General features: G+C 43.9%; 1 protein-coding gene across 1 annotated transcript in view; it reads left to right on the plus strand.

The window, feature by feature from the left end:
• Positions 1-1,558: 1,558 nt before the first annotated feature.
• Positions 1,559-15,659, plus strand: part of LOC137384913 (uncharacterized protein C3orf20-like) — a 190,954-nt gene continuing 176,853 nt past the window's right edge. The window contains exon 1 of the mRNA XM_068059621.1: positions 1,559-1,930. Within this exon, the coding sequence (XP_067915722.1) occupies positions 1,621-1,930 (310 nt within the window). The 5' untranslated portion in view covers positions 1,559-1,620. The remainder of the gene's footprint in view (positions 1,931-15,659) is intronic.

Below are 15,659 nucleotides of genomic sequence, written 5' to 3' on the forward strand. Positions count from 1 at the left end.
CTTAAATCTTACAGAGTTATGGTCACTATCCCCAAAATACTCCCCCATTGACACTTCTACCACTTGTCTGACTTCATTCCCTAAGATTAGGTCCAGTACTACCCCTTCTCTTGTAGGACTTTTTACATGCTGGCTCAAAAATCTCTCCTGGATGCACTTTAAGAATTCCGCCCCCTTTAAGCCTTTTGCAGTAATACCATCCCAGTTAATATTGGGGATGTTGAAATCCCCTACTATTATTACCCTATTATTTTTACACCTCTATGAGATTTGCCTACATATCTGTTCCTCTATCTCTCCCTGACTGTTTGGAGGTCTGTAGTACACTCCCAGCCAAGTGATTGCCACCTTTTTGTTTTTAAGTTCTACCCATATGGTCTCATTTGAGGCACCTTCTAAGATATCATCCCTCCTTACTGCAGTAATTGACTCCTTGATCAACAGTGCAATACCACCTCCTCTTTTACCCCCTCCCCTGTCATGCCTGAAGATTCTATACCCTGGGATATTGAGCTGCCAGTCCTGCCCCTCTCTCAACCATGTCTCTGTGATAGCAATAATATCATATTCCCATGTGTTAATCAATGCCCTCAATTCATCTGCCTTACCTGTAAGACTCCTTGCGTTAAAATAGATGCAATCCAGCCTTGTGTTATTCACTTGTGCCTATAGTTTCTTTGCCTTCCAGACTGACTCTGTTTCTCTTCTATATTTGACTATGCATCGCCCCCTACTGTAACTCCACTCTGTATCCCATTCCCCTGCCAAATTAGTTTAAACCCCCACCCCCCCCCACCCCCCCCAACAGCACTAGCAAACCTCCCAGCAAGGATGTTGGTCCCGTTCCAGTTCAGGTGCAACCCGTCCAACATGTACAGGTCATACCTTCGTCAGAAACAGACCCAGTGATCCAGGAAACTAAAGCCCTCCCTTCCTGCACCATCTCCTCAGCCACGCATTCATCTGCTCGATCCTCCTATTCCTATACTCATGAGCACGTTTATTTTTGCCTACTGTTCAGCTATCTAGTGAGGTATTGCCAGACTCCAAAACTAGGAGCCATAAATATGATAGTCACTAATAAATCCAATAAATCATTCAGGGGAAACTTCTTTCATCTGAGAGAGTTAGAATGTGGAATTCACTTCCACATGGAGTGGTTGAGGCGAAAAACATAGATGCATTGAAGGGAAAGCTAGATAAACAGATGAGGGAGAAAGGGATAGAAGGACATGTTGATGGGGCTGGGTGAAGTATGGTGGGAGGAACTCATGTGGATTATAGACACCAGCATAGACTAATTAGACAGAATGACCGGTTTGTAAATACTATGTCATTCTATCCGGTTGCCCTGGTTTTTACATTTGGGGCTCTAATTTATCCAAATTTGTCTCTGCCATTACTTTCAGGGTACGCAAGAGCAAAAGGCAACTATCAGTCCCATTAGTCCCATCAATCCTATCAGCCGCATCATCCATAGCAACTGCTGAGGAAACTGAACAACCTGGTTCATCTACTGTTAATGTCTTTATTTCTTCATTCGCTGATAGTAGTGAACAAATCTATTATTTTGAGAAACGGAAAAACTCTGCCTCCTCTCTGCTGGACGAGATTGATGGAATGATTCTTCACTGCAAGATCGCTGAAATCCCATTCCCTCGGGGTCTTGAGAACATCTTGAATTATGGCTGGAATGATTTCATCAAAGAGGTGGCTTATAGCAAGAAGCAATGGCCAACCGCAGCTTGCAAGTACATTTGTATGCAGAAAAGATTCACACAGAACATGGCACAGGGCAGCTTTTCACCTGACGACGACGAAATTGAAAACGACAAAAACAGATCCAAATCTCTGTCGCCAAGAGAGGAGGTGATAGAAAAAATAACCCTGAAGGTAGAGCCGGAATTAGTTTCAACCTCTTCAGTCAAACGTAAGTCAATCTTGGGAGCCAAACACAGTACTCCACCTGCGTAGTGCTATGGAAAGATTGCATTTATATATATTGCTGTTCGTAACCCCAGAGTGTCCGAAAGCACTTCACAGCAAATGATGCAGTTGAAGTGTAATCACTGCTGTAATATAGGAAATGTGGCAGCCAACTTGGGCACAGCAATCTCCCACAAACAGTAATTAAATAAATGGCCAAGTCATCTGTTTTAGGTGCTGGTTGAGGAATAAATATTGGCCAGAAGATGAGGGAGAACTTCCCTGCTCTTCTGAGAAATGGTGGTCGTGGAATTGTTTATGTCCACCTGAGAGGGCAGATACATCTCAATTTAATATCTCATCTAAAAGACAGCAGCTTTGATAGTTAAGTGCTCCCTTAGTACCGCACTGGAGTGTCAACTAGATGTTTGTGCTCAGATCAACCAGTTTTATAATTTCTAATATATTCCATTATTATCAGTGTTCTGTTTGCTTATAATGAACCAGTAAAGAGATTGAAGGAATGTGGAAAGTGAGCACATGTCCATGCACATACATTTTCTCTTTTCAATCAATGTTTGATTCAAATCCCTCCATGGCTTTGCACCCCCCCCCCCCCCCCCCTCCCTATCGCGAATCAACTTTCAAGAGTTCTACTCTTTAAGCTTTCAAACTGCTATTCCTGTGTAATGGCATCTTGTTCAATGGCCTGGATTTAACGCTCACTGTTATGGAATAAGTTGAACAGCAACTTCCAGAGTCCACACATGAGCACTTAAACCTAGAAATCTGGAAGTTGCAATCTGAGTTACTTTGCTATGCTGTAGCAGTACCTTGCCGATAGACTCACCATTGAAATTTCAGAATACAAAGAATAGATACATTCCAACAAGAAAGAAAAATTCCAAGGGGAGGACCCAATATCCGTGGTTAACTAAAAAGGTTAAAAATAGTATCAAACTTAAAGAAAAAGCATAGAATTGTGCAAAGATGGGTGGCAGGCCAGAAGATTGGACAGAATATAAAAAAAAGCAAAGAATGACTAAAAGACTGATGAGGAGGGAAAAATTAGAATAGGAGAGAAAGCTAGCTAGAAATATAAAAACATAGTAAGAGTTTCTATAGACATTTAAAAAAGAGTTAACAAAGTGATTGTTGGTCCTATAAAAAGTGAGTCTGGGGGAATTAATTAGGGAATATCAGGAGATGGCAGGAATTGAGCAGGTATTTTGCATCAGTCTTCACCATAGAGGATACAAGTAACATCACTGAAATAGCTGTAACTCAGGAAATGGAATGGAGGGAAGAACTCAAAAAATTACAATCACCAGGGAGGTGGTACTGAGCAAATTGTTGGAGCTACAGGCCGAATCCTGATGGACTTTATCCTCGGGTCCTAAAAGAAGTGACTAGTGAGATAATGAATGTGTTCGTTGTTATTTTCCGAAATTCCCTAGATTCGAGGAAGGTTCCATTAGATTGGAAAATAGCAGATGTAACTCCTTTATTCAAAAAGGGAGGGAGACAGAAAGCAGGAAGCTACAGGCCAGTTAGCTTAATGTCTGTCTTCGGGAAAATGTTAGAAACTATTTTTAAAGACGTTATAGCAGGGCACATAGAAAAATTCAAGGTAATAAGGCAGAGTCAACATGGTTTCGTGAAAGGGAAATCATGTTTAACCAATTTATTGGAGTTCTTTGAGGAAATAACATGTGCTGTGGATAAAGGGGAACTGGTGGATATACTGTACTGAGATTTCCAGAAGGCATTTGATAAGGTGCCACATCAAAGGTTTTTGCAGGAAATAAAAGCTCACGGTGTAGGGGGTAACATATTGGCATGGATAGAACATTGGCTAGCTAACAGGAAACAGAGAATAGGCATAAATGGGTCATTTTCTGGTTGGTAAGATGAAATGAATGGTGTGCTGCAGAGATCAGTGCTGGAGCCTCAACTTTTTACAATTTATATAAATGACTTAAATGAAGGGACCGAAGGTATGGTTGCTAAATTTGCTGATGACACAAAGGTAGGTAGTGTTGTGACCAAGGAGGGAGTAATGCACCATCAATTCAATTCCAGTACTCCACAGGACACAGCATATTATTAAAGTTTTCCCACCTACCTGAAATTAGCCAAAGTAAACACTTTAGTAACCCCAGAATAAAACAGACCAAGCCAGGTCTCTCTAAACAAAAACAAATTAATGATTTAATTAATAAATTAAATCTGAAACATTATTAAGATAAATTTATGTCCAAAGGTCTTATAACTTCTTAATTATTCTAACTCCCCCATTCATACATATACATTTAAAGCTAATGGTTAACTGGTTTTTAAAATTGGTGTTTTTAAAAATTAGATGTTCCTTAAGAATAAATAAAAAACTGAATTGTAAGTCTTTATGGGTTACGTTCCTGAAGGGTGAGGTATCCTGGTGTAAAAATAATCAGTTGCCACTCGAAGTCTCCAGGCAGATTTGATGAACAGTCTTTACTTCATAGGCATTCAAAGCACTTCAGCTGCAGCAGGCGTCACACAATTCTTTCAACATGGAGTATAACAACAGGTCTATATTTGGATTTTAAAATTGGTAGTCTGTCAGTTGAAACTTTACAGTGAATTCCAGCAAACACAATCAGTCAAGAGTCAATCTTGAAGCAAAGACCTCCCAGATTGGAAGTAAAGAAAATAAATTTTGCTACCTCCAACAATACAAATGTTCTCTGCAAAAGGTTTTTTTTTACTCCTGAGGCAATTAACACAGCCTGTAGCTCATTGTAGAATTTCTGCTGAGAGAATTAAACAGCTCCTTCCTCCAGTAAGCACGCTTCACTGGACTCTCCCAGTTCAAACCGGTTGAAGCTGGTTTTTACACATAGTTAAAAGTTATAGTACAGCATGTGACCTTCACACTGTCTTGTTGTGGCAATGGGAACAGATGCAGTGCTGGCACCCTGTGCTCAGTCTTAAAGGCACACCGTTTTTAAACAGAGTCTTAAAGGCACACTTTCTTAAACAGAGGAGGGAAAAAACAGTTCCGTAACAGCTCCACCATTAGTGAAATGAAACGCCATTCTTAATATGTGTTTCATTACAATGCAAAAAATAGAAACTGGAAAAAAAACATTTTAACAGTTTTCACATTCATACCCCCATTCACTTGACTGATAATTTACATAATTTTTCTCTGCACCATCGCCATCCATGTAACTTAACATGGTTAAATTCATGACAAAGCGTCGGCAATGACATTGTTTTTCCCTGAAATATGTACAATTTTCAAAAACGATAAGGCTACAACGATGAACCCTTTCAAAACATTTCGACTTTAAATTTTTCAAAGGTTGTCTCATTCAGCCCATTGCAACCTTCCAAACATAGTCTCCCAGTTGTTTCATGTCTTCCTTCCAAGTGTCCCTATAGTCCATCACCTCAACCAGGTGAACTGCACAGTTAGGAACACTGGCCACTACTGGGTTCGCTATCCTCTGAGATGTTTCTCGAGTACCCATTAACCTGTGTGGTATCACTTAATACTGAAAAACCCTGTCCAGTGTAACAAAAACTGACTTTTCCTTATTTTGGGATGTCAAAGGAATTTGACAGTATCCCTCCAACACATCTGTCCCTTTAAGACACATGGTGTTGCCCACTCTGTCCATACAGTCTTTTAAATGGGAAATTGGGTAGGAGTCGGCCTTCACCACTGCACTGACTTTTCTGTAGTCCATGCAAAGTTGGGCCGACCCGCCAGGTTTAGGCACAAAGACCACAGGCAAATTCCAGCTGCTCTGACTAGGCTCAAATAAGCTGCCCTCCAGTATGCATTGGATCTCTGCCTTTACTTGGGCCTGTCTGTCTGGACCTAAGCTACAAGGATGTTGTTTTAAAGGAATGGTTCCCCCTATTCCCACGTCATGTGTGGCTAAGGTTGTACATCCCTACAGACTCTTTTAAATGTTGTGAAAAGCGTGGTTAGGTCTTCATGTTGTCTTACCTCTAAGTGCAAAAGCATGTTAGAATCATAGAAAGTTTAAGGCACAGAAAGAGGCCACTTGGCTCAACGTGTCTGTGCCGGCTGAAAAACGATCCGCTCATTCTAATTCCACCTTCCAGCAGTTGGTCCGTAGCCCTGCAGATTATGCCACTTGAGGTGCACATCCAGACTCCTTTTGAATGAGTTGAGGGTTTCTGCCTCAACTACCCTTTCAGGCAGTGAGTTCCAGACCTCCACCACACTCTGAATGAAAAAAATATTCCTCAACTCCCTTCTAATTTTTCTACCAATCACTTTAAATCTATGCCCCCTCGTCACTGACCTCTCTGTTAAGGTAAATAGGCACTTCACCTCCACTCTGTCCAGGCCCCTCAAAATGTTGTACATTTCAGTCAGACCTCCCCTCAGCCTCCTCTGTTCCAGGGAGATGAACCCCAGCCTATCCAATCTTTCATGCATTTTTCCAGTCCTGGCAACATCCTCATAAATCTCCTCTGTACCCTCTCTAGTACAATTACATCCTTTCTGTAATGAGGTGACCAGAACTACACACAGTACTCAAGTTGTGGCCTAATCAATGAGTTAGACAGTTCCAGCATAACCTCCCTGCTCTTGTATTCTGTGCCTCAGCTAATAAAGGAAAGGATTCCATATGCCTTCTTAACCACCTTATCAACCTGCCCTGCTACCTTCAGGGATCTGTGGACATTCACTCCAAGGTCCCTCACTTCCTCTACACTTCTCAGTATTTTCCCATTAATTGTGTATTCCTTTGCCTTGTTTGACCTCCCCAAATGCATCACCTCATCCTTCTCTGGGTTAAATTCCATTTGCCACTTTTCTGCCCATCTGACCAGACAATCGATAACTTCCTGCAGCCTACAGCTATCCTCCTCGCTATCTACCACACGGCCAATCTTTGTGTCATCTGCAAACTTCTTGATCATGCCCCCTACATTCACGTCCAAATCATTAATATATACCATAAAAAGCAGGGGACCCAGTATTGAGCCCTGCGGAATGCCACTGGAAACAGCTCTCCAGTTACAAATACACCCGTCAACAATTACCCTTTGTTTCCTGCCACTGAGCCAGTTTTGTATCCGCCTTGCTGCATTTCCCTGGATCCCATGGAATTTTTTAAACCAGTCTGCCATGTGGGACCTTGTCAAAAGCCTTGCTAAAATCCATGTAGACCACATCAACTGAACTACCCTCATCTATCTTCCTTTTTACTTCTTCAAAAAATTCAATCAAGTTGGTCAAACAACCCTTAACAAATCCATGCTGACTATCCCTGATCAACCTGTGCCTTTCTAAGTGACAGTTTATCCTGTCTCTCAGAATAGATTCCAGTAATTTTCCCACTACTGAGATTAGACTGACTGGTCTGTAATTATTCGGTCTATCCCTCGCTCCCTTTTTAAACAGAGGGCACAGATTTAAAGTGATTAGTACCACATCTGTATCCAGTGAGGACTGGAAAATGATGGTCAGACCTTCTGCTCTTTCCTCTCTTGCTTCTTTTAACAGGCTGGGGTACATTTCATCCAGCCCTGGTGATTTATCAACTTTCAAGGATGCTAATCCCATTGATAGTTCCTCTCTCCCTATGTTTATCACATCCAATACTTCACACCCCTCTTCCTGAACTGCAATATCTGCATCGTCCCCCTCTTTTGTGAAGACAGATGCAAAGTATTCATTAAAAAACATACCCACATCTTCCACCCCTACACATAGGTTACCTTTTTGGTCTTTTATGGGCCCGACTCTCTCCTTAGTTATCCTCTTACTCTTAATGTATCGATTAATCATCTTTGGGCTCACCTTGATTTTGCTTGCCAATATTCTTTCATGACCTCTCTTTGTTTTCCTAATTTCCTTTTTGATTTCACCCCTCCACTTTCTATACTCCTCTCAGCTTTCTGTAGTATTGAGTTCTCAGTGTCGGACATAAGCTTTCCTTTTCTGCCTGATCTTACCCTGTAAGCTGCTTGATGTCCATGGGGTTCTAGATTTGGCCATCTCACCCTTTTTCTTTGTGGGAACATGTTTACCCTGAGCCCCTTGAATCTCCCATTTAAATGCCTCCCACTGCTCTGACACCGATTTACCTTCAGGTAGCTGTTTCCAGTCCACTTTTATTAAATCACTCCTCAGTTTAGTAAAATTGGCCTTTCCCCAATTGAGAACTCTAACTCCTGTTCTATCCTTGTCCTTTTCCATAATTATGATAAAACTGACTGAATTATGATCACTACCACCAAAATGCTCTCCCACTGCCACTCCTTCCACCTGCCCAGCTTCATTTCCTGAAACTAAGTCTAAAACTGCGCCCTCTCTTGTTGGACCTGCTACATACTGGGCAAAAATGTTCTCCTGAATGCACCTCAAGAATTCTGCTCCCTCAATTCCTTTCACACTAAAACTATCCCAGTTAATATTGGGGTTGTTAAAATCCCCTACTATTACTGCCCTATTGTTCTTGCACTTCTCAGAGATTTGCCTACATATCTGCTCTTCTATCTCCCTCTGACTGTTTGGGGGTTTATAGTACACTCCGTGCAGTGTGATTTCCCCTTTTTTGTTCCTTAGCTCAATCCGTATGGCCTCATTTGATGAATCTCCCAACATATCAGCCCTCCTCACAGATGTAATAGGTTCTTCGAACAAAATTGCCACTCCCCCTCCTTTCCTATCCCCCTCCCTATCATTTCTGAAAACCCTGTAACCAGGAACGTTGAGCTGCCATTCCTGTCCCTCCTTAAGCCATGTTTCTGTAACAGCTATGATATCATACTGCCATGTGTCTATCTGTGCCCTCAGCTCATCTGCTTTATTTGCTATACTCCTTGCATTGAAATAAATACCCTTGAGCACTGCCAAACTTTTTTTTATTTTCTAACCTTTGTTTCCTCCGTCTTCCAGACTCATCCATTAATTTTCTGCCTTCCATTTTCATTTCTGATTTTGTCCCAGCTGAGTCTGCCTTCAGGTCCCCATCCCCCTACCAAACTAGTTTAAACCCTCCCCAAAAGCACGAGCAAAACGTCCCGCAAGGAACTCAGTCCTGGCTCTGTTCAGGTGCAACCCGTCCGGCCTGTACAGGCCCCATCTCCCCCAGAGCCAGTCCTAATGTCCCAAGAATCTAAAGCCCTCCCTCCTGCACCATCTTTCCAGCCACGCATTCATCTGTCTTATCTTTCTATTCCTGTATTCACGTGTATGTGACACTGGGAATAATCCAGAGATTACTACTTTTGATGTCCTGCTTGCTAATTTCATACCTAGCTCTCTAAATTCTGACTGCAGGACCACATCCCTCTTTCTACCTATGTTGATGGTTCCAATGTGGACCATGACTACTGGCTGTTCACCCTCCCCCTTCAGGATGCTCTGCAGCGGCTCAGTGACAACCTTGACCCTGGCACCAGGGAGACAACACACCATCCTGAATTCATGTCTGTGGCCATAGAAGCACCTGTCTGTTCCCCTGACTATCGAATCACCTATCCCTATGGCTCTTCCAGTCTTCCCTGTACCCCCCATGCAGCTGAGCCACCTGTGGTGCCATGGACTTGGCTCTGGCTACACTCCCCAGGTGAACCATCACTCTCATCAGTATTCAGAACTGAATACCTGTTGGAGAGTGAGATGCACTCAGGTGTCTCCTGCACTACCTGCCTATTTCTTTTTGACTACCTGGCGGTCACCCATGACCTCTCTTCCTGCATACGCTTAAGCTGTGAGGTGACCACATCTATAAACATGCTATCCATGTAGCTCTCATCCTTACGAATGCACTGCAGTGTTGCCAGCTGCTGCTCAAGTTCGAAAACCTGGACTTCAGCTGCTGCAATTGATGAAGCTTTCTGCACAAATGGTTCTCCAGGATCCGGGAAGCATCCTGGAACTCCCACATAGCACAGGAGGTTCATTTGACGGGTGTGAGCAGCCCTTTTTTCTAATTCATTCATGGGATGTGGGCATCGCTGACCAGGCCAGCATTTATTGCCCATCCCTAATTATCCTTGAGAAGGTGGTGGTGAGCTGCCTTCTTTAACTGCTGCAGTCCATGTGGGGTAGGTACACCCACAGTGCTGTTAGGAAGGGAGTTCCAGGATTTTGACCCAGCGACAGTGAAGGAACGGCGATATAGTTCCAAGTCAGGATGGTGTGTGACTTGGAGGGGAACTTGCAGGTGGTGGTGCTCCCACGCATTTGCTGCCCTTGTCCTTCTAGTTGGTGGAGGTCGCGGGTTTGGAAGGTGCTGCCTGAGGAGCCTTGGTGCGTTGCTGCAGTGCATCTTGTGGATGGTACACACTGCTACCACTGTGCGTCGGTGGTGAAGGGAGTGAATGTTTGTAGATGTGGTGCTAATCAAGCGGGCTGCTTTGGCCTGGATGGTGTCGAGCTTTTTGAGTGTTGTTGGAGCTGTACCCATCCAGGCAAGTGGAGAGTATTCAATCACACTCCTGATTCATGCCTTGTAGATGGTGGACAGGCTTTGGGAGTCAGGAAGTGAGTTACTCACCGCAGGATTCCTAGCCTCTGACCTGCTCTTGTAGCCACGGTATTTATATGGCTACTCCAGTTCAGTTTCTGGTCAATGGTAGCCCCTAGGATGTTGATAGTGGGGGATTCAGCGATGGTAATGCCGTTGAATGTCAAGGGGAGATGGTTAGATTCTCTCTTGTTGGAGATGGTCATTGCCTGGCACTTGAGTGGCGTGAATGTTACTTGCCACTTATCAGCCCAAGCCTGGATATTGTCCAGGTCTTGTTGCATTTCTACACGGACTGCTTCAATATCTGAGGAGTCACGAATGGTGCTGAACATTGTGCAATCATCAGCGAACATCCCCACTTCTGACCTTATGATTGAAGGAAGGTCATTGATTAAGCAGCTAAAGATGTTTGGGCCTAGGACGCTACCCTGAGGAACTCCCGTAGTGATGTCCTGGAGCTCAGATGATTGACCTCCAACAACCACAACCATCTACCTTTGCGCTAGGTATGACTCCAGCCAGTGGAGGGTTTTCCCCCTAATTCTCATTGACCTCAGTTTTGCTGGGGCTCCTTGATGCCATACTCGGTCAAATGCTGCCTTGATGTCAAGGGCAGTCACTCTCGCCTCACCTCTTGAATTCAGCTCTTTTGTCCATTTTTGAACCAAGGCTATAATGAGGTCAGGAGCTGAGTGGCCCTGGCGGAACCCAAACTGAGCGTCACTGAGCAGGTTATTGCTAAGCAAGTGCCACTTGATGGCACTGTTGATGACACCTTCCATCACTTTACTGATGATTGAGAGTAGGCCGATGGGGTGGTAGTTGGTCGGGTTGGACTTGTCCTGCTTTTGTATATGGTACATACTTGGGCAATTTTCCACATTACCGGGTAGATGCCAGTGTTGTAGCCATACTGGAACAGCTTGGCAAGGAGTGCGGCAAGTTCTGGAGCACAGGTCTTCAGTACTATTGCCGGAATATTGTCAGGGCCCATAGCCTTTGCAGTATCCAGTGCCTTCAGTCGTTTCTTGATATCACGCGGAGTGAATCGAATTGGCTGAAGTCTGGCATCTGTAATGCTGGGGACTTCAGGAGGAGGCCGAGATGGATCATTCACTCGGCACTTCTGCTGAAGATTGTTGCAAATGCTTCAGCCTTATCTTGTGCACTGATGTGCTGGGCTCCCCCATCATTGAGGATGGGGATATTTGTGGAGCCACCTCCTCCAGTTAGTTGTTCAATTGTCCACCATGATTCACGGCAGGATGTGGCAGGACTGCAGAGCTTAGATCTGATCCATTGGTTATGGGATCGCTTAGCTCTGTCTATTGCATGATGCTTACGCAGTTTGGCACACAGGTAGTCCTGTGTTGTAGCTTCACCAGGTTGACACCTCATTTTGAGGTATGCCTGGTGCTGCTTCTGGCATGTCTTCCTGCACTCTTCATTGAACCAGGGTTGGCCTCCTGGCTTGATGGTAATGGTAGAGTGGGGGATATGCCAGGCCATAAAGTTACAGATTGTGGTTGAGTACAATTCTACTGCTGCTTATGGCCCACAGTGCCTCATGGATGCCCAGTTTTGCATTGCTAGATCTGTTCGAAATCTATCCCATTTAGCACGGTGGTAGTGCCACACAACACAAAGGAGGGTATCCTCAATGTGAAGGCGGGACTTCGTCTCCACAAGGACTGTGCGGTGGTCACTCCTCCCAATACTGTCATGGACAGATGCATCTGCGGCAGGCAGATTGGTGAGGACGAGATCAAGTATGCTTTCCCCTTTTGTTGGTTCCCTCACCACCTGCCGCAGACCCAGTCTAGCAGATATATCCTTTAGGACTTGGCCAGCTCGGTCAGTAGTTGTGCTACCGAGCCACTCTTGGTGTTGGACATTGAAGTCCCAGTGGCGCGGTGGCTAGCACCGCAGCCTCACAGCTCCAGCGACTCGGGTTCAATTCTGGGTACTGCCTGTGTGGAGTTTGCAAGTTCTCCCTGTGTCTGCGTGGGTTTCCTCCGGGTGCTCCGGTTTCCTCCCACATGCCAAAGACTTGCAGGTTGATAGGTTAATTGGCCATTATAAATTGCCCCTAGTATAGGTAGGTGCTAGGGAAATATGGAATTACAAAACAGGTGGGGATGTGGTAGGAATATGGAATTAGTGTTGGATTAGTATAAATGGGTGGTTGATGGTCCGCACAGACTCGGTGGGCCGAAGGGCCTGTTTCAATGCTGTATCTCTAAACTAAACTAAACTAAACCCAGAGTACATTCTGTACCCTTGCCACCCTCAGTACTTCCTCCAAATGCTGTTCAACATGGAGGAGTACTGATTCATCAGCTGAGGGAAGATGGTAGGTGGTAATCAGCAGGAGATTTCCTTGTCCATGTTTGACCTGATGCCATGAGACTTCATGGGGTCCAGAGTTGATGTTGAGGACTTCCAGGGCAACTCCCTCCCTACTGTATACCACTGTATCACCTCTGCTGGGTCTGTCCTGCCGGTGGGACAGGACATACCCCGGAATGGTGATGGCAGTGTCTGGGACATTGTCAGGTATGATTCCGTGAGTATGACTATGTCAGGCTGTTGCTTGACTAGTCTGTGGGACAGCTCTCCCAACTTTGGCACAAGCCCCCAGATGTTAGTAAGGAGGACTTTGCAGGGTCGTCAGGGCTGGGTTTGCCGTTTCCGGTGCCTAGGTCGATGCCGGGCTGTTTGTCCGGTTTCATTCCTTTTCATTGACTTTGTAGCGGTGAGATCCAACTGAGTGGTTTGCTAGGCCATTTCAGAGGGCATGTAAGAGTCAACCACATTGTTGTGGGTCTGGAGTCACATATCGGCCAGACCAGGTAAGGACAGCAGATTTCCTTCCCTAAAAGGACATTAGTGAACCAGATGGGTTTTTACAACAATTGACAATGGTTTTATGGCCACCATTAGACTAGCTTTTTTTAAATTCCTGCCATTGCTCAAATTATTTATTTACTGCACTAAAAATTAGAAATTAAATAAACATGATAAAAAGCTTATAAATAGAATGAACGAATGGGTAACCACCTATTGACTACTGGTATGTTATCTTCTACTTAACAGGTAGACTTAAATGTTGGAGAAAAAAATAAAACTCAATAGAAAAAAAAAGAAAGTAAGAAAATACCCACCAGATACTCACCGACTAGCTCCCTGTGCCTCGCCACTCTCTCTCCCCTCTCGCGCTGTTTAAAGCTCTGAAGTCTCATTCAGCCAATCACCCACCTGCTTCCCTGTGATGTCAAACTTCGATTTTTCTTTCTGGTCATGTGCTCTGCTGTTGGAGATGTGGAGATGTGCTGTGCCACTGGGTCTCTGCCAGAGGTTCCCATTCCCTTTTGAAACTCCTCTCTCCCAATGTGCTCTGCCGCTGTTTGTCTAATATTCCTAGCCATTCTGTATTTGCTAACCGGATAGTTGGATGTTCAATCTGAGAATTGTCTAGGCCTCTTTCTGCCTCATCCTCATTATCCTTTTCCTTCTCAACAGTCCCCATTACCTGACATACCTGTACTGGCTTATCCTCCTTCCTGCGATAATATTGCTTTAACATATTGATATGACACAACCAATTCTTCCGGTGATCAGGGGTGTCAATCAAGTAATCTACCTTACCCACTCTTTTGATCATTCCGTATGGGCCACTGAACCGTGCTTTAATGGTACCCCCTGTAATGGTAACAACACCAATACTGCATTCCCTGGTTGAAAATTGTGGGCCTTTGCATTGTTGTCTGTGCATATTTTCATATTATCTTGGGATGCTTTAAAGTATTCCTGAGCCACACCACAAGCTTTCATGAGCCTTTCTCAGAACACAGATATGTAATGTAGTATCGACGATTCAGTCCTTTGTTCTAAGAATCTGTCTTTGAGTTTTGGAGGACCTCTCACTTCATGTCCGTAAACCAGTTTGAAAGGACTGAAGCCTGTGGACTCATTCGGTGAGTCTCTGGTGGTAAATAAAAGAAAGTCTATTCTTTTATCCCTGTCATGCGGATATTCGTGACAGTATGTTCTAATCATTGTTTTGAGAGTTTGATGGTATCTCTCTAAAGCTCCCTGTGTCTGTGGGTGATATGCTAAAGATTTCAACTGCCTGATATCCAAATTGCCCATGACTTCTTGAAATATCTTAGACATGAAACTAGAACCTTGATCTGATTGAACTTCAAGTGGTAACCCATATCTCGTAAAGAATTGGGTTAACTTTTCTACTGCTAATTTAGCAGTAATTGTCCTCAAAGACATGGCCTCTGGAAATCGAGTAGCCATATCTATGATAGTAAGTAAGTATTGATGTCCCACTTTTATTTTTGGCAAGGGTCCTAAACAGTCTACCAATACCCTACTAAATGGTTCCTCAACCACTGCTAAATGGTTCCTCAACCACTGGTATTGGAATTAGTGATGCCAGTTTTATGGTAGGTTGCGGTTTTCCACATTTGACATGTATGGTATGTCCTACAAAAGTGTCTCACATCCTTTGTAAGGCCTGGCCAGTAATAATGTTGGCTTATGCGTGATTCGGTCTTCTGAATTCCCTTATGTCCTGCAAAAGGAATGTCATGTACTAACCTTAATAATCCATGGCGAAATTTAGGTGGTACCACTATCTGTTCAACAACTGTCCAGTCTTCATCCGCTGGTCTATAAAACGGTTTCCATTCCCTCCTCAAAACCCCGTTTGCCATATAATAGCCTTCTGGAACTCCTTTCGCTTCAGCTTCTGTCAGAGCCGTCTGTGCTATTCTGTACATCTCTGGGTCAGCTTGCTGTGCTGCAATTTTAGAAGATCTGCTAAACATCTCATTTTGGATATCTAAATCCCCAAATAAGGTTTCAGATACTTGGCTATCTGTTTGTGGTGCCACTTTTACCTCTGACAATGGAACCTGTTTAGCCATTGCTCGGGTGACTACACGCGCAGGAAATATTCCTGGAACTTGTTTCTGTAATTGTTTCATTTCCCTAACTTCACCTGGTTTCTCTGTAATTATAGGAGAAACTGATACTTTTAATCCGGCCAAAATCATTTCCTAGGAGTAGCTCAATTCCCTCTTCTGCCAAACTATGGACAACTCCTACAGTTACCATCCCAGTTATTATGTCAATCTCTAAGTTCAATTTGTATAAAGGTACGGGTATATACTCCCTGCCAGTTCTATTAACTAAAACTTTAGTGTTCGA

The sequence above is a fragment of the Heterodontus francisci genome, chromosome 27 (genome assembly GCF_036365525.1).
Source record: "Heterodontus francisci isolate sHetFra1 chromosome 27, sHetFra1.hap1, whole genome shotgun sequence".
Lineage (NCBI taxonomy): Eukaryota > Metazoa > Chordata > Chondrichthyes > Heterodontiformes > Heterodontidae > Heterodontus > Heterodontus francisci.